The sequence below is a fragment of the Poeciliopsis prolifica genome, unplaced genomic scaffold, assembly GCF_027474105.1.
Source record: "Poeciliopsis prolifica strain line A6 unplaced genomic scaffold, Auburn_PproV2 SCAFFOLD042, whole genome shotgun sequence".
Taxonomy (NCBI): Eukaryota; Metazoa; Chordata; class Actinopteri; order Cyprinodontiformes; family Poeciliidae; genus Poeciliopsis; species Poeciliopsis prolifica.
The window spans coordinates 1,597,904-1,617,085 of record NW_026562417.1 but is presented as its reverse complement, the minus strand read 5'-3'; the positions used below and the strand labels follow the sequence as shown (position 1 = coordinate 1,617,085).

The following is a 19,182-nucleotide window of genomic DNA, read 5'->3' as shown; positions in this document are numbered from 1 at the left end:
CTAGATTTTATTTAGGAGTATCAGAGTGAATGAGACAAGCGACAATTATCAAATGTTTATTTGTTAAAATGTGTGGCATTGTTTTCCTTCCATAATTATATGCTATTTTGTGTCAGTCACTCACAAAGAATAATAAAGAAACGTGACAAACTGTGAGACGTTTCCAGTGGGATTAATTAGTTACTGTTTTCAGTTTGGACAGACTTACTTAAAACCACAGTAGAAGATTTTTCTGCATGTGTAGAGCACCACCTGCTGGTAGCATTTTAATTTAGGTGAAAATAAATGCATTCAGCCTCAACATTCCTGTACTTTTTTGATGTGTTTCAGGATAGAACATCCAATCGTTGTTCATCCTGAAATCTCAGTTTCCAAGTGTCACCGGGAGAAACATGCTCAAGTTCAAACTCTGCTTCTGGTCCAATGAAAGCAAGAGGAGGGCTATTTGGAAAGGACAAACTAAACATAGAGAAGGTCAAGGTTGATTACCGCGGGTAGAGCAAGAACAGAAAAGAGGAATGGAGCTGCAGTTGACAACTGTACTCAGAAAATTATGCATTACCTGGAAATGGCCTTTGCCCTTTTGGTAAAAACTGGGAAATCAGGGCAAAAAGCCTGGAAAACAGATGTGTGAAAGGTGAGAGGAGATTCCAGGACCCAGAGGCCGGTTGGGTTGCAACACTGTTTACTTTCTTTTCTTTTTTTAGACATCAGCTTGAAGCAGACCAACCTAATTGTTAAAGCCTGATGCAAAACTGCCCTCTAAAACTCAGTCCATTGAAAAATTTCTCATAAGCTGCTTTTAAATTGTTCGGGTAGCCCTGACAGATTTAGATGTAAAATTATTTTCATTCAACCAAGAATTTTGATTCAGTGAGTGTGAACTTTTGTATTTTTCACAAGACAGGAGATGTTTAAAAAATTGCTCATTTATATAGTAAAAATAGTCTTAGAAGTCAATATCTTAACTATAATAAATTAAGACCAACTAATGAACTTATTGCCTTTAATGTATATTCAACTGTACAAAGAGAGTGGAAGAACAGAAACTTAAGCAACATATATGGCATATTAAAATAAAAAAGCATCTAACTTTCTTTGTAAATCCAAATTATTAACAGCGATAATTAAGTCAGTGCTTTATGACTGGATGTTACAGCTGCAAAGAATAAGAAAGTAAATTACAAAAACAAGTTTAGTTCTGAGTCCAATGGCTTCACAATTCAAGCAGTGGCTTGCTTTACGACACTAATATTTCAGAAGACATTGTCACTGCAGCTTGTTGCAAATTAAAATAAAATTATTTAACAAAAACAAAACCGTAATGTATTACATAACAATTACGTTGACACACAATGCATTGTTGGGACACATTTCAGGATTTTCTTTCACTCTAAAATAAAACAATGATTAACTGCTTATCAGTGGTATAAGTTTGTAAAAGTGAGTTTAAACACCAGAAGCAAGACTGATAGCCTCCAGTATTTAAAAACAAACAAAAAAAACTGAACTCAATGAAAAGTGAGTTGAGTTTCAAATCAAGCTACTTTGACTGTTTGGAAAAGCTCACATATTTTTCAATGTAAGATCGTTGCTCTAATTGTGACTTCTATATCTAAAAAAAACTGTACCTTACCACATTTGATCCAGTTTGGGATCCATCTACCTTACCACATTTGATGCAGCCTTCTTGTAATATGTTAAATCGAACTCTCCTTGTTTTCCTCTTCTTTGTTCGTAGAAATGCTGATGTTTGCGGGTCCATTGTTCTGTGTGTTACCCTCCAATCCCTTGTCTTTGGCCTGGTTCCTCAGAGCTAGCTTCTTCTGTCTCTTGACGATTTTAACATAGAGAATTCCCCACAACACATTGGTCAGGAAGTACAGTCCAGTTACCAAGCCTAAGAAAGTCATTCTGAAAGTAAAGCATGTTACAGAAACATCAATTACACATGTGCCGGATTTTATTTGCCGTGATTTGTGACGTGGCTTGCAAGGCCAGGATCTGTTCTCACCTGAACGCGTTGGAATGATAAAGTCTACATGCTCCGCGTCCTCCACATTGCTTCGTTCCCCATTTCAAACAAGTTCGATCGATCAGTGCTCCAAAATATATCGGGGGAGGGATCCCACCTGGGAAGTCACATCAAACGTCGTCAAGGTCGTTACTAAGAATTGGTGCTTGTTGCAGGTCCAGCACTCACCCAGAGTTCTCACAATCAGGGTCTGCATCCCCAAGGCCAAAGACTTCAGATCTGGCTGGATGGATCTAATTCAGTGAAGCGCAATAGAACATTATGTCAGAGTTTAAAAGCGTGAAATTTAAGAAAGGGAGGTTTGTTTCTTGTGGGCATGTAAGGATGAAAGAAGTGAACATAGCCAAAGTTAGACAAACCTATTTACATTTATTTTATAATTGCCTTGACTTAAGTTTTATTGCTGTCACTAATATTATCAGTTCAATGCTTAATGCACTGATATGGCATTGGTATCATGCCCAACTGCCTAAGTTGCCTGTGTTCAGTAACTTTCAGATATCTTTCTGCTTCAGCACACCTGGCTCTAATATTGGCTCATTAGATAAGCTAATATTGCATACCAGCAAAGCAGTTTCACTGGTTAATTCAAGTGTGTAGGTCAAGGGATGCATCTAAAACTTGAATAACTCTGGCCCTTGTGGAATTGATTGAAACTTACCTGAGTAACACAATATATCCCGGTGTGGCCCCACAAGCAGAAATGAATGCTCCCACCACCGTCAAAGCCATGTAGATTTTAAATTTATAATCACAATCGCTCTTCCTCGGACACTGGCCCAGCACAGCAGACATGTTCGCAGCAGGAGTCATGAAGTCCCCAACACAGGTACAGTTATGAAACTCCTGAAGAACAAAAACACAAGGATCTAATGTAGAGCGACTTGTACCTTCGGCTGAATACAGCTGATACAGATTTTGGAAATCTGCTCCTTTCACTCTTCAGAGTGAAATCTGTAACTCTGTGTTGTCTATGTGGATGGATTTTGTGTTGGTGGAAAAAAAGCTCACCATTGCTTTTCCTGTCCCAGTGGAGGTCTGGCAGCCAGCCAGGCAGGGAGAGGCGTACGTCATGCCGTTATAGGCGCATACTGGATCCCAGTGCTTCATGGAGCAGGAACAGCCCATGTTGCACGGCGACAAAAGTGTGGAATAATTGTAGGATACTTGTTGATAACTGGACCAAAGCAGACATGTGCTGTTTGTCAGAATATTATTCATTCAATAAAGTCAAAAGATTTTATCAAAAAAAAAAAAAAAAACTCACCCTTGATAGGCAACAGTCAAACCAGCCACCTCTGCATTGTCACAGTGGAAGAAGCCCTGCAGGGCAAGCAAAGAAAAGGATCCAAGAGATGCAGTGATGGCCACTCTGGCCGCTCCAACAACACCCAGGTTGAAACGTTTCAGCACAAAACCACCGGTGATCATGCCCAGAGCGACTGCGGGCAGGTTCATGATGCCTTAGTGGTGAAATGTAGAGATGGTTTATAGGACAGAAAGGATTATTTCTTACACTTTCAAGATGGAAAACAAAGGTTTGACAATGTTGGATAACCACCCAGTCATCAAATGCTAAATAAAGCATCTAGATTTTCTAAACACTTGCACAAAGGGAGATCTCACAGTGGGTCATTAAGTGCTCACATTCTTGAGTCGATGTTATCACACACAATCACACTTCCCTTTCACAACATCATTGTTCCAATTGCAGGAAAGTTAAGAGTGAGTGGGGGTGGGGTGAGCGGTGTACCTATGAGAAAAATGGCTTTAGATGCTGCCTGACCGTAGATCTGCTCCATGAATTTAGGTTTAAAAGTGATCATGCCAATGAAACCGTTGACTGCAACCAGGTGGGTGAGAATCATCATCGTGTAGATGCTGTTCCTAAAGAGTCTCTTCAGTGAAGGAACAAAATCTGACAAAGAACAAAGCATTAAATAAGATTACTCTCAGCTCTGAGTGTTTTTTGGGCACACAACCAAAACACGGAGCTACCTTTAGCCATTTCCTTAAATGTGATGGGCTTCTCTTTGTCAACAGCATCTTCGGTTTCATCTGGTAGAAAACTCTCCTGTTCTGGCCCAGAAGATAGCTCTGTAATTTTGTTGCCATCTTCTGCCTCTTCCCCTTGTTTCGGCAAAGACTTGGGCAGGAAAAAGAAGGGGATGCTCGCCAGCAGAATCACTGCACCAGTAAAGATGAATCCCAGCCACCAGGCTCCCACCCAGCGAGAGTCCTTGTAGGTGATGGTGATGCTATCTGGGTTAAAGGAAGAACGATGATTGTTGGGTTAGGACATTTGTTTTCATGTTGTACTGCTTTTTGTCTGATGAATTTCTGAATTCCCAGAGAAAATCTGAATAACTGGAGCAATCCCATGCATGTAAAGGAACCTACAAAAATCTAGTCTTGATATCCAAAGTGGTTGCCATTTTAAAAAAATCGTATTAACAGGATATGAATTAGTTGTTCTCCATTGAAACATTTAGGTACTGAATGATGATATACCAGTAAACATGCAGCTATAGTTTGGATTACAGGATATATGTGGATCCTATATCCTATAGAATTACTCAAAGGAATGTTTTGGCTGATGGCAAGCCAGTTTCTCCTTTATTCTCAGAATGAGATGTCCCATACCTAAATCGACAAATCCAATGTCCACGTAGGTCTTGGCAAGGAAGGACCCCAGCATGAACCCAAACATAGGACCTAATATACCCGTTGTATGAATGCAGGCTAGCAAAGAAGTAAAAGGGGAGAGAAATAGAAGTGAAATATCAGTCCAGTATAGAAATTCTTAAATAAATTGATCAAAAATAAAGGTGGGCTAGTAAGAAGCTGAGAGTTGGCTATGAAGATGTATGATATAAGGGAAAACTAAAACATATCCCGATCCTATGCACAGTGCTGAGCCAAAGCATGCTGTAACTAATAACAACAAACCCAAATAGAAAGGAGTGTTCTCGTGTTTGGAAAAGTCATCCAGATAGGATATTCCCAAAGGCATGATGGGAGTCTCTCCAATTCCACGCAGCATGTTTCCCAGGAAAACGTAGATCCACATGGAAGAGCCAACTCCCTTTTCACAAGCTGGGAAGAAGACGACCAGCAATTAAACACTTTCTGGCAGATTTAAGATCAACGCTAAAGTGCATGGAGGTGAATTTCGAAACAAAATAGCAGCTACCTTCCCTTTTTTCATCTGAGATTTCACCCTTCTCATCCAGGCTGTGGTTGGACAAACATGGCAGGATGCTTTCAGTGCTGTTGACCTGAGTGTTGTGTGACATACTGGTCTCATATTTATACCTAGAAAAAATAAGAATAATGTAATCTGTACAATATTTGAAAATATATGAATACTCCCTTTCTGTTTTGTTGTAATATATAATTTAAACACCTGCTCTACTGACGAGTTGTTAGAGAGTTGGGGTCTAAATGTTAAGGTTGTCAAAGTCAAGCTGGCGTAACTGACCTATTTTCCTCTGCCTTGTTTTTTTTTTAATTTTTTTAATTAAAATATATTACTGAGCTTGTTACCTTATTGTGTAGCGTTGACTATTAGCAGCAAAGCACTGCATCACTTTCCCTTTCATATATATTTAATATTTAGCATGTCATATTAATGTTACTTGTCAGCTAAAACCATTAATAGTCAGCAAGCAATGTTTTTTGTGTGCATGTGACGTGATGGTGCAACGTGTCTGTATGCAACTTATGTCACCAGTGCTTTATTACTGGTTAAAATATAATACAGTTCCTTGACAAGCTATTTGTGAAATATACAGATTTTGTTTTTGTTGAAAAAATTGAATAGGTTTCATACTAACGGGCCCTGCAGGAAATGCGGCAACGCAACAATGAACGATCCGGCGGCCATGACCAAGCAGCCGATACCAATCAGCCTGGGACGATGGAGCTTTGCACCGAAGTAGCTCACAAAGGCGATGACCAGCAAGTTTCCTATGAAGGAAAATAAATGCTGAAAGCCATTAATTAAAGGAGTTGCTCCAAGTATTTCCGAATCCGGAACATCTTAACTTCACGAACCCATTTCAAAGCTGCCATCTATGACCCCAATCAGAGAGCTGGGGATGTCGAAGCGTCTCTCAATCTGGGTGACGGAGCTCTTCATGTAGGACCCGCCAAAAGCTTTGGCAAAGTACACAAATGCCAAAGAGACAAGGAATAGCTGCAAAATAATATAAAAAGTTTTTAAGCTAAGTTGCCTTTAAACACACCGGACAATCTCAGACAATGCGCAACAATAACTTCATATGTCTAAAAAACTGCAGACTAAAAATCAAAATTTTTAGAGTTACTTTCAAAACATTATAGATAAACATTTTGATGTGTAACGTCACTTTGGCTGAAATGTGCCATACAAATAAACTTTGATCGAGTGATTGAACGTACGAGGACAAATCTCAATAGGTCTGACACATCTTCAAAGAACCCAAGCAACTCTTTTCAGTACCAATAAAACATACTGTTGGTGTACAAAGAGTTTTTCTTTATGTGACTGAAGGGGTGAGTGTATTTCACTTGAAAATACCAAGAACACCAGCAGTGTTTGTACTAGACCAGTCTAATATACAGAAACATTCCCGATTGCCTTGACTTAACCCCAAACCGAATGTGCAGATTTATCCGATAGCCATTTGATGATGTAACAGGAGGAGATGATTTGTTTACAAAACTATCTCGTTGGGTATTTTCTTTATTAGCTCAGACCATGGCACCAGTTTGCTTTAGTCCTGGCACCAAGAATAATTTATGAAGATTTAAATAAAAAATAATTTGAGATGCTTATCCAGTAAAAGTTGGGCAACCAAAACAAATAGGTTTTCCAAAAGGAACTCAAATCCTTTTCCTTTGGAAAATAATGTCCAACATTATTTTGTATCACTACTAACGATGCAATATATTGTGTACATGCATGTCATGTACTCGATAAATTCTGATAACATTTTGGTAAATACTGCTACTAATTACTCTTGTTTGGTACAAATGAAAATCACCGGGAGAGTACAGTAAAAATCAGCCCCTTGTTTCTTACAGAAATAATCATTCATATGCATTTTATTAATAACCACCGAATAGATGTGATGCATTATTAAATTTCAGGTAAAGCATTCTTTCGAAGGCCTTGGTTTTAGCGAAGGGTTGACCTTTTTGCTACTTTAAAGCCCAACATGTGGTAATACAGGCAAAAGGTAGGACTTCACTGACCTTGAGCTTAGAACAACAGGCCTCACGTGTTTTTTTGGATTCCACGCTCATGATGCTGTATCTTGTTCAACTGGATAGAGAAAAGGAGGAACAAAACAATCCCAATATTCCTGCAACGTTAGAAGTACAAAATGTCAGCTGCAAGCAAGCTTTTACTAATTTGATTATTTTTGTTTAACAGACATAAAACTGTCTTATTTCCTCACTCTGTAGGCATTAAAGTAAATGTTGAAACTGTTTTTTTTTTTGTAGGACAAAAACACCTTAATAGATTTAACTTGTCTTTCTCCCAAAGCCACTGACATTATCTTAACAATTTGTCTTTTCAAACTTTTATGTTTTTGATTATCATTGCAACTTGTTCTACACATCTTAACAAAGAGACAGAAGGGGGGAAAAAAAGCTGAAAAGAGACAAAACTGTTGGATTATTTACCTGAAGTGGTGGGATCCCAGGATTGTCCTGACTGGCAGGAATCAGTGCTTGAAGCCCAAGTCTTATCTCCAAATTATAAAATCACATGTAATGAGTAACTCGGTCACTCATGTTGGTCTTGTTGATTATGTCAACAAAAAGCCATCCAGCCCTCATGTAATTGTGACATGAGTCCCGGACTCAAACAGAACCGGACGACTGAGCGGCTCGTCCAATCCGAGCAGCAGGCGAAGGGTTCAGAGGTTCTCCGAGGACAAAGACAAGCGGACAGTCCCAGTTGTGCACGTCCTTCTTGGTGAGACATCACAGGCCTCCCAAGTAGCCATCCCTTTGAATGCACAACAAACAGAGAGCAGCAGGGTTGGCCAGGGTTTTATTGTGTGTTTGTGGGTTTTGGAGAGGAAGGCCGGACAGTAGCGATGCGAGCTTAAGAATGGCTTTGAGGTAAACAGGATTGAAATAATGGCAAATGTTTGTTACCTGAAAAACAAAAGGTATTTACTTTACCGCCACACTGTAGTATAGCTGCAGTGTGTAACTATTATAAAAATGTATTCATATGTTTTTGTTACATATTTGTTAAAACTGTTACCATGTTGTGACAAATAATCAGCGCTGACTGGAAACAACCAATAAAAGCCTGAAGCAGGGTCTTAGCACTGGCCTAGCCTTGCTTGTCATGAATGTTTAAGCAAGTCAGTATAGCCGACGATGGCAGCAGATAAACAGTTTTCCTGGAACTGTGGGCTGTTTTTCCACCATTAGTATATTGTGCTGCACTTACACAAGATTGAATGACAGCACTAAGACCCTCCCCTTGGCTCTGATTGGTTGGTTCTGATTGGGTGTGCTGCATTCCACAATTGTGGAGGAAGAAACTAATTTCTCGTTTTTCACAGGATAAGACAAAACTATTATTTTCATTGTACATATTTGATATGCACCACTTAGCCCCTGCTAACTCTATCCAACCATATATGGCAAAAATTAGCCCCAGCTGGTGAAAAACTGAACTCACCATTTCTCTTTAAAACATTAATATAACATTTATTTCATGTAGCGGTGGTAGTGCATTTACATCCAGTTGTACAATCAACAAAATTACAACAGAAAACAATACATAGCCTAGTATATACATTAAACATTTTAACCTTGGTTTGATAGTCTACTTTAGTGGATATTACATTTAACAGCTAAAACACAATACAATCAATATAAACTCGAAAGCAAACCCACAAGCTTGGAGTCTACTGTTTAAGTCATACTTAACAACACTGATGCTTATACCAATGACAGTTTGACTAAACAAAAAAAATAAGGTTACGTAACAAAAAAAGTGTAATATTATGCTTACAAAGCTTTTAAAACTCATTAAAAATGGGTGTCAGACATAATAAAATGGGAGCACAGCTGATAATTAATGACAAAACATAAAATATATAGAAACTGAGCAATAAAAGCCTTTAAAAGTTATAATGACATGACAAATGTACATTTCCAGAAGATAGGGTTTCAGTGACAAGCTGAGACCTTTAGTACAACTACAAAAATAAACCATAGGACTTGTTGTGCCATGTGTGATATTTCACATATCTTTTGGGATTTTGCTCCATTTTGAAGAACATACTAATCAGTCCTTTAAATCAAGTTATTGCAACAATGACTGCACTTACACCTTTTTGCTAAAATGTTTTAACTTAGCTAAGTTAGCCAAGTTAAGTTTGTAAACCCACAGAAAGCAACATGTAGTTAAATGTTAAGTATTCGCAGATTTAAGCTATTCTGTGGTCCCCAACACCCTTGCATACCGGGTGTTGACTGTATAAACTGACCTAAAACAATCCAAGTGTCAATGCTGCACACAAGCTAAAGACAAAATAGACAGGATGTCATATTTTTATTCTTTTTAATTGCTTTACTTGATGTCTATATGTCTTTATGAAGAGTAATCACATAAAAAAGAGGAGGAGGAGGAGGAAGCAAAGGATGGAAGGTGCTAACCACCCAGACAGTGCTAACACTGTACCATTAGCATGTTCAGGACTGAACACAAGGGCTCATCTTCATTCTGCATCAACCTGGCCTTCTCGCATCATGTTAAATAGTGCTCTCCATGTTTGCGTCTTCTTTGTATTTAACAATGCTGATGCTAGCATGTCCATTGCTAAGTCTGTTAGCCTCCACTCCATTCTGTTTGGCCTGATTCCTCAGCTCCAGCTTCTTCTGTCTCTTAGCTATTTTGAAGTACAGGACTCCCCACAACATATTGGCCAGGATGTAGAGTCCAATAATCAATCCCAGGAAAGTCAACCTGAAAGGAAAGCGTGTTGGAAAAATGAAGTTATATGTTGTTTAGCATTTTGATAGTTGAGGTATGTTTTTTTTATTTTTATTTTCCCTGTACCTGAACGCGTTGGAATCATAAAGTCTGCATGCTCCACGTCCTCCACATTGCTTGTTGCCCCACTTCAAACATGTCCGATCAATCAGTGCTCCAAAATATATCGGGGGAGGGATCCCACCTGGTAGAACAAGGTCGCATAGGCCGACAGGTTGAGAAAAACGGACAAAAATATAATAGATGGAAAAAGTAGTTGGGTTTGGTTGCTCACCTAGAGTTCTTACGATCAGCGTTTGCATGCCTAGTGCCAAAGACTTTAGGTCTGGCTGGATGGACCTAAATTAAAGAAAATGAGAAATTGAAGTTTTTCTGAAAAACATCAAAGAATGAAATGTGACAATTACGCATGTTGCCATAAGAAGACAAAATCAAGCATGCTTTACATTGGCCAAGATGTAATTATGAAAGACAAAATGCAAAGCTTCCAAAATGTGTAATGTTTCTACCTTACCTCAGCAGTACAATATATCCCGGCGTGCCTCCACAGGCAGAAATAAAGGCTCCCAGAACTGACAAAGCCATGTAAATTTTAAATTTGTTGTCACATTCAGTCCTTCTGGGACACTGGCCCAGCACGGCGGACATGTTTGCAGCAGGAGTCGTGGAGGTATCAATACACGTACAGTTGTGTAACACCTTTAAAAAAACAACAAGACAATGATCTGAATTAGATTTTTCTTGATTTTATATACTAACGTTCCATATTCTGTGTAACTTGGTGAGACTGGCAGTACCATGCCACACCGATAGAGGGCAGTGCTAAGACTGAGAGGCACAATGGGCAACAGGTGCTCCTAATATATGAATTGAAAAAAAATCTGAAAACAATTTTAAAAAACCAAACATATTAGTTACATATTAGTTATTAAAGCAACTAGACTTAGAAATGAAAGCAAACGAGATCAGACACTATTTTCAGTTTTAACTAAAATGGTAAATAATAAAAACAATCAAATCTTGTGTTCCTTTCAAAATGTAGGTGATTTTGAAACACCTACATTTTGTTTTAGCTCAAATCTAAATTAAAATCTAGCCTTCTATTGGGGCTTGCCAAGTTCCCCCCTTCCTTATTTCAATATACTTTTTTTTTTGTTTTTTCTCTTGGAAAACAAAAGAAAATACAAAGAAAACAAAACAATCTTTAAAAAAAAAACAAGGAAAGCAGAAAACAGGAAGGAAGAAAATGCAAAGAAAGATTAAAAATCAAATTATAATCAAAAAACAACTATATTAATACTGAATACATATTTAAATAAAGGACATGAAAACAGTAAAATTGGACATAAAACAGTGAAGCAAACAAAAGTGACGATGTTAAATTAATAATGAGGAAAACGATCAATATTGATTTATGTTATCATGCATAATCATAAAAGTTGGGAAAGTTATTCTTTATTTTTTGGATGCAATATTTGCCATGTAAAGTACTTTATCAAGCAACTTATTTATTTGTATGTCTTTTATTAATATCAATGATAAGAATTGCCACTTTATCCAGTGGACATGAACTCCATGTTCACTATCGGAAAAAATCTCACCATTGCTTTCCCCGTTCCTGTGGAGGTCTGGCAGCCAGCCAGGCAGGGAGAGGCGTACGTCATGCCATTATAGGCGCACACTGGATCCCAGTGCTTCATGGAGCAGGAACAGCCCATGTTGCACGGCGACAACAACGTGGAATAATTGTAGGATACTTGAGGATAACTGGAAAAGTGACATTTGTGAGAATGTGACTGAGTCTAAGACGTTTGATTTTGAAACGGAGCTGGGTTATGTGTCCATGTGCGAGTCACTCACCCTTGGTATGCCACCGTTAAACCAGCCACCTCTGCATTGTCGCAGTGGAAGAAACCCTGAAGGGAAAGCATACAAAAGGCCCCAAGAGATGCAGAGATGGACACTCTGGCTGCTCCAACGACACCCAGTTTGAAACGCTTCAGGACAAAACCGCCAGTGATGAAACCCAGGGCGACTGCGGGCAGGTTCATGATGCCTGGAAAGGGGATGGGCAGAGGGGTGTTAGATTGGAAAACATGGCTCAAAGTACGGTCACTGCAAAATACCAAACGAAGGAGAACAGCCATTTGAATCCTTTTCCCGTCTTTTAGTCATTTCAGACTATTTGTTTTCAGAGCACTGACCGTATTGGACGGCCACTCATACAAACAGCCATCAAATGCTAAATACAGCTTGCACAAAGGGAGATCTCACAGTGGGCCATTTAATGCCTACATGCTTGCATCCGATTTATCACACACAATAACACTTCCCTTTCACAACATCATTGTTTCGGTTAGAGCAAACTTTGAGTGGGAGGATCATGGTTGTACCTATGAGAAAATTAGCTCTGGATGCTGCCTGGCCGTAGATCTGCTCCATGAACTTTGGTTTGAAGGTGATCATGCCGACAAAGGCATTGACCGCAACCAGGTTGGTGAGGATTATCATCGTGTAGATGCTGTTCCTGAAGAGTCTTTTCAGCGAAGGAACAAAATCTGGTACGGAACAAACCATTAAGGCAAATGAGAGTCGCCAATGATTCGGGATGAAGCTGTACACCCTAATTCATCTCATGTTTCCTCTACCTGGCCAGCCTATTGAAATGCTGAGTTACCTTTAGCCATTTCCTTAAATGTGACGGCCTTCTCTTTGTCTTCACAGTCTTGGGTCCCATCTGGCAGGAAGCTCTCCTGTTCTGGCCCAGAAGATAGCTCCGTACTCTTTTTGTCGCTGTCTTCCTCCTCCCCCTGTTTCGGCAAAGACTTGGGCAGGAAAAAGAAGGGGATGCTCGCCAGCAGAATCACTGTGCCATTCACGATGAAGCCCAGCCACCAGGCTCCCACCCAGCGAGAGTCCTTGTAGGTGATGGTGATGCTGTCTGGGAGTCAAAGCCAAGAGAAATTGTTGGGTTATACAGAATGTTCCCGCTACGCTGTCTTTCCTTTGTTGTAGAAAGTTGGAAATTCCTCATTTGCAAAGCAAAAAAGTATAAATAACCTCAGAAATCTCAGGTCATTCTTTGAAATTTTCCCAGACCTTAACACCCAACATGGCTGGCACACGCATAAAATCTGGTAATTGCTACATTGTTAAACTCTTTATCTGCACTTATAGTATATTTTACAACCACAATTAGCAGAAAATATTACATAGTGTGAATTACACTTTACTGATGTAGCCTGTAGCCATTACCTTAGTCACTTAGTTAACCAATGCCACTAGTTTCGCAACTTCCACCTGCAACCCAGTCAACTTAGGTAGTTACTGACATCATTCCTTCAACATCCAACTTTTGGTCTAGATGGAGTTCAGCTAGAGTAACATTTACTCTTAGCTAGCATCTTAGCAGCTAACAGAGGAATAGCTGCTTTAGCAACAACTGTTCAAAACATGGCTTTTGAGGCAGTAGTTCTTGCTGCGTCACCACAATCCTGCAACTCTCACTTCATGACTTCGGGTTTCACTCTTACCCAATAGCCACACCATAAACATTCAGAGTCACAAAGGTTAACTATTTTTGTGAAAGTGCTGCTCAGAGAAAGAAAGTATTTTTCCCAGGCTTATTCTTATCACTTATGGTTTCACTCGCAGCACACTGTATTCAAGCTACCTGGAATAGTTGGAGTTCCAGTAGGCATGTTGCGCTGACTTACAAATACATTTCAAGAATATTTGTTTAGACAAATCTCATACCTAAATTGACAAATCCAATGTCCACGTAGGTCTTGGCCAGGTAGGAGCCCAGCATGAACCCAACCATTGGGCCTAGCATTCCCGTTGTGTAGATACAGGCTGGCACAAGAGAAGAGGAGGAGGGTGAGAAACGTGTGAAAAGAAGTCTGATTATTATTCATTTTATTTTCAGGCATGGTTCCTGCTTGGTTTATGTGATTTTAAATGTCAACGTTTTGGGCCGGATGGATCGATGTTGAGCTAATTTACTGTTAAAGATAAGTTGAGCTGAGCTTGACTTCCTGCATCGTGGCTTGAGAATCTCATGTTGAAGTTTAGACAGGAAGTAACTGCTGAATTGCTGTTTAGTCATAAGTTAATCAAGAATTTACATGCAGCTGGTGGACAACACGCTGCAAAAGTCGCTTGATTCAGGCGTGTTGGAGCCCCTGTAGACTGGGGTAGAAAACCCCTTCACTAGAACCATCTGAATTAGACAGACAAATGAAACCAAATTACATGGTTTACTCAAATGTGGATGTAATTATTTGACAGATATCGCAAACTATAACTTTATTTGTGAAAATAAACAAACTGGTTTTTAAGCTCTACCCAAAACAATATCGTTAAACTCATGACAATGACTTGACTGATAAAACATCAACTAAACATGTTTACCACAAATGAAACAAACCCAAATAGAAAGGCGTGTTCTCGTGTTTGGAAAAGTCATCCAGATAGGATATTCCCAAAGGCATGGAGGGAGTCTCTCCGATTCCACGCAGCATGTTTCCCAGGAAAACGTAGATCCACATGGAAGAGCCCACTGCCTTTTCGCAAGCTGACAGGAAGGAAACTGAGTTTAAACGTCATGCGACCAAGCAGATCGAGGATCAATCACATAATGGATGAAGGTGGACGTCCAAACAAAGTGCAAGAAACCTTGTATGGTTGCTTCGTCGGGTGTCTCGTCCTTCTCAGTCAGGTTGTGGTTGGACAAACATGGCAGGATGCTTTCAGTGCTGTTGACTTCAGTGTTGTGGGACATGCTGGTCTCATACTTATATCTAGAAATAAAATTATGATTGATGTCAGAGATTCCGGTTTTTCTATCAATTCATGTTTTAATATCTATGCTTATGCTTTGTTACTTCAGAGCGACAAATGTATAGAGAACTGCTCCTGCCAAAATTGGCAATAAGTATAAAAACACTCTTATCAAGAATGGCTTGATAAATTAGTTAAAGTGCAAGATATTGCACCATTTAAAAAAAAAAAAATAGGAGCTTATTTGTTTATGCAGAGTGACATGAATTGACATTTGTTTATATTTTTAACAACATTCATTTAGCATTATCAGTATTATTTTGGTTCCCATTTTATTTCCAATCTTATTGTTTTAGATATTAGTTTCCATTTTGTTTCCTTATTTATTCATTTATTTATTATTATTGTTGCTTTTATACTCTATATTTTTAAATACCGTTTTTTTTTTTTGTTTTTTTACATATGGTAACTATTTTGCCACTAATACCAAAAAAATCTAAAAAAAAAAAAAAAAAAAGAATACCTTGATATTTAACTCTTACCACATAAAATCCCTTTAGAATGTATTAAAGTTTGTGGTGAAACATTAGATTGAGCTTCAATGGTCAAGCTTGTGCTACAAAAGCAAGAAATTTGACATCAGTTCCACACAATCACAGGGTCTGAACACTAAATATAAAAACACACATTTTACTGGAGACCGAACAGAGAGCGCCAATTAGTGAATGTATGTACACCCACAACATTTGTTCCCGAAGTGCTTTGGATGTGTTTACTTAATGCTGCTGAATATACAGAACAGTTCCCTCACCAGGCAAAAATCCAACAAATGGAAGACTAAATGTGAAATGGTTGAAGAGTAAATGAGATTTATACTAACGGGCCCTGCAGGAAATGCGGCAGCGCAACAATGAACGATCCGGCGGCCATGACCAAGCAACCGATACCAATCAGCCTGGGACGATGGAGCTTTGCACCAAAGTAGCTCACAAAGGCGATGACCAGCAAGTTTCCTATGAAGGAAAATAAATGCAGAAAGCCATTAATCAAAGGAGTTTCTCCAAGTATTTCTGAATCCAGAACATCTTAACTTCACAAACCCATTTCAAAGCTGCCATCTATGACCCCAATCAGAGAGCTGGGGATGTCGAAGCGTCTCTCAATCTGGGTGATGGAGCTCTTCATGTAGGCGCCCCCAAAAGCTTTGGCAAAGTACATAAAGGCCAGGGAGACGAGGAACAGCTGCAGGAGCACACACATTAAGAATTAGGGTTCTGTGGGCCAGACTTGTTGATTTGACCCAATGACGTCACGTCAAAGATCTCCCAGTGATTCCTGTTGGAGTAAAAGTTTCTCCTTTCTCAGTGTTTATGTAATGAACCATTGTCACTGACGTGGCCTTGCTGTACATAAGATTAAAACAAAACATTTAGCATACATTGAAACACCTACAGGGCTTTAACTCAACTTTAAGAAACACTTCAGTTTAGATTTGATCAGTTCAAGATTGTTTAGAACATCATTTGCTCACATAAAACCAGATACATTATGAGGAAGGTATTATTCTAATCAGACATGCAGCTCATTCAAAAAAATAAAGAAAATAAATCTAATGTTATCTAACTGAATAAGTACTAGGAGAATTCCCTGCGAATTCATCTTAGAATTTCAACCGTATATGTTTTCGATGCGCCTATTTTTTTCTAAAACCCGCAACTCTTCGAAAACCTGCTGTATCAAATCTTATGTTTGTCTTGCGCCATCTGGTGGAGGATTAAACTACTACCAGTTGTGAGTTCTGCTTTTTTTGCAGCAGTCTTTAACAAAAGCAGTTTTGGAATGGTGACAGCATGCAAATGTATTAATATATATACATACATAAGAATGTAAATTTTGGTGAACATCTAGATTTTATGGTTCAAATTCCGGTAGTTTTTTTTATAGGTTTCTGCATATAATTTGTAATTTAAGTAGTAAATGTACTATATATATACTTGGCCAACTACTTTTAATTTAATTAATACATTTTCCCTTGGAAATTAACTCTTTCGTTTATATCAGATCATCATTATTCATTTCGTAATTGGTAGGTAGTATTTACCACAATAAACAGAGCAACTTGTGTTCCGTCAGCGTTAAACATAGTGCAGTATCAATCCTAAAAATCACCCCAGCTCCTCTTAATCTCAGTCAACCAACAATTGAGAAGGTCTTACATCACATCAAAATGAATTCATTTGGAAACTGTTTGTATGTGAATTGTTTTTTTTTTCTCTCTCTCCAAAATGCAAGTCCAATATCTTGTCATAAGAGCAATTTCACAAACCTTGAGCTTGGAGCAACATGCCTGGCGTGGTTTTTTGGACTCTACGCTCATGATGCTTCTGTGGGCTCAGCTTTAGCCAGATGGAAAGAAAAAAGGAGAAAACACAACACCAAAATCCCTGCAAATAAACAGCACACTTTGGAAAACAAGATCTTGGAGCAAATTCTATTGAGCTTCTTAAAAAAAACTGCTTTAAATACATTTCTAACTTTGCGATTCTGTCCATTGAGCATGCAATGACAATGCAGTATAAGATTATACAGGGACAGGCTTTTGAAAAAAGTTGTTCTCTGCAAAATTTCAAATAATATCCTAAACAAAAGATGCAAGAATTTACAAAATTAACAAAAGGACTACACATACAATAGTACTTCTGTGAAAGCATAAGAAAACATACAGTTAAAGTCTTTACCTGTGAAGCAGTGATAGACCAGTAAGTATTCAAGCTGATTGATAGCCGTAACCACCAGCAGGACTTTGCGCCTGAGGCCTGAGTCTTATCATTAAATTACATCACGTGCAACCAGTAACTCAGGCAGTCATGTTGATCTTGCTGAGCACGTCAACAAAAGTCCATCCAGCCCTCACGCGAACTGACATGCGCGTGAGGGCACAAACACAACTGCGACCGCACAGTTTGTTCAAGTCGGAGCGACAGGCGAAGAGGTTCAGAGGTTCCTCCGGCGGGTCACGGTCGCGCACATCCTCCTCTGAGGAACTTCACAAGCCATCCTCTGTCGGAAACACAACAAACAACGAGCAGCGTGAAGCTGGCCAAAGTTTATTGTGGTACGAGCGAGCTGTTTCTGTTAGTCTGGCCCGTTTCAAAGAGTGAAACGCTTTCCTTTCCAGGAGAATTTTGGGTCTCGCAAAAGCCCGGGTGTTTCCATCCGAGGCCCTGATCAAAGTCTTCCTGTACCATTGATGGCCGCGAACAATGGCTTTTTCTCGAATTCCCCAGTACGGCACATCCTATCACCTTATCACTTTTGTTTCACTGTGGGTATTCACCGGAGGCTCGTTCAGTCACAGCTCACAATAAATGGCGTGTCTGTCTCTAGAACAGATTTTAATGTAAGGATTTCCTAAAAAATCAACAGGTCTGCTGGGAGTTGGCTGTTGTTTACAACATTCTCTTCCATTAATGTTATGTAGTTTAGATGAAGAAACTGATTATGAAAACAAATAATAGGCAGAGCTTGGATGGCCTGGCGACTTGTCTAGGGTGCTAACTGCAATCCTGGTGGCCCCACTTGGAATAAGCATGTTAGATAATGGATGGATAGATGATAGACAGCATAAGTATATTTTTTTGTCTTTTCTCTGTTTGAAATTTGTAAATTGCAATTCCTCTAGGACCCTTGTCAAGAACTAATGGCCAGACATTTTCAGTCAAGGTTTTTGGCCAGAATTCTGGTTCAGTCATTTACAGCAAATGCTCAGACCTGAAGAAAAGTAGCCCTCCCTTAACGTCACACGATACAGTATTTCATTTTTTTTTTAAATATTGCATTATTTTAATTCTAGTTTTAGCAGACTGTACACCCTCTAACACTTTACCTCGCCCGTCCTTGGTGCAGTGTTGAAGTCATTTCGGTAGGCCGACCCTCCTAGGAAGGTTCATCATTGTTCCATGTAATCTCCATTTGGGGATAATGAGTCTCATTTTGGATTGCTAACATACCAACGCTCTTGAAAAGGCCTATGCCTGAATTTCTTTAGATTGAGACAATAATATGTTTGGTTTTGACATCTTTTAGCCCATATTGTGTTGGTTGGAACGTTCATCACGTTTTCCAGATGATGTCATCATGTCTAATTCTGTTCTTTAAGTCACCTTTTCCTGATTTGAAAGTTTTTTTTGACACTTTTGGGTATCGTCCAGAAAGCTAAACTTGAAGAAATTTGTGAGTGGCGAAATAGTTTTTCACAGCATGGTATCTACTGCAAACATGAAAAATGGTATTTAGTATGTCTTCAATAGATTGAATGGATCTTATTTAAACCTCATTCCTATTATTATTATTT

The 19,182-nt window shown here is 39.0% G+C and overlaps 2 protein-coding genes across 3 annotated transcripts; both read right to left on the bottom strand.

The window, feature by feature from the left end:
- Nucleotides 1-989: 989 nt before the first annotated feature.
- LOC129376007 (solute carrier organic anion transporter family member 1C1-like) lies at nucleotides 990-7,832 on the bottom strand. Of its 2 annotated transcripts, XM_055055395.1 has the most exons (15): nucleotides 7,709-7,832; nucleotides 7,274-7,383; nucleotides 6,092-6,233; nucleotides 5,872-6,004; nucleotides 5,229-5,350; nucleotides 4,985-5,131; nucleotides 4,679-4,777; nucleotides 4,034-4,297; nucleotides 3,789-3,953; nucleotides 3,303-3,498; nucleotides 3,047-3,212; nucleotides 2,697-2,881; nucleotides 2,204-2,268; nucleotides 2,015-2,132; nucleotides 990-1,914 (listed from the first exon to the last, which is right to left on the bottom strand). In XM_055055395.1, exons 2-15 carry the CDS (start codon nucleotides 7,322-7,324, stop codon nucleotides 1,701-1,703), a joined length of 2,067 nt encoding a protein of 688 aa, XP_054911370.1. In that variant the 5' UTR covers nucleotides 7,325-7,383; nucleotides 7,709-7,832; the 3' UTR covers nucleotides 990-1,700. The 2 variants fall into 2 exon arrangements, with proteins under 2 accessions (XP_054911370.1, XP_054911371.1); XM_055055396.1 differs by lacking the exons at nucleotides 6,092-6,233; nucleotides 7,709-7,832 and having other exon boundaries at nucleotides 7,274-7,386.
- A 902-nt stretch (nucleotides 7,833-8,734) lies between these two features.
- LOC129376006 (solute carrier organic anion transporter family member 1C1-like) lies at nucleotides 8,735-17,716 on the bottom strand. The gene is made up of 15 exons (XM_055055393.1): nucleotides 17,567-17,716; nucleotides 17,155-17,272; nucleotides 15,929-16,070; nucleotides 15,709-15,841; nucleotides 14,724-14,848; nucleotides 14,476-14,622; nucleotides 13,803-13,901; nucleotides 12,724-12,987; nucleotides 12,440-12,604; nucleotides 11,907-12,102; nucleotides 11,648-11,813; nucleotides 10,561-10,745; nucleotides 10,321-10,385; nucleotides 10,113-10,230; nucleotides 8,735-10,019 (listed from the first exon to the last, which is right to left on the bottom strand). Exons 2-15 carry the CDS (start codon nucleotides 17,203-17,205, stop codon nucleotides 9,806-9,808), a joined length of 2,070 nt encoding a protein of 689 aa, XP_054911368.1. The 5' UTR covers nucleotides 17,206-17,272; nucleotides 17,567-17,716; the 3' UTR covers nucleotides 8,735-9,805.
- Nucleotides 17,717-19,182: the final 1,466 nt, after the last annotated feature.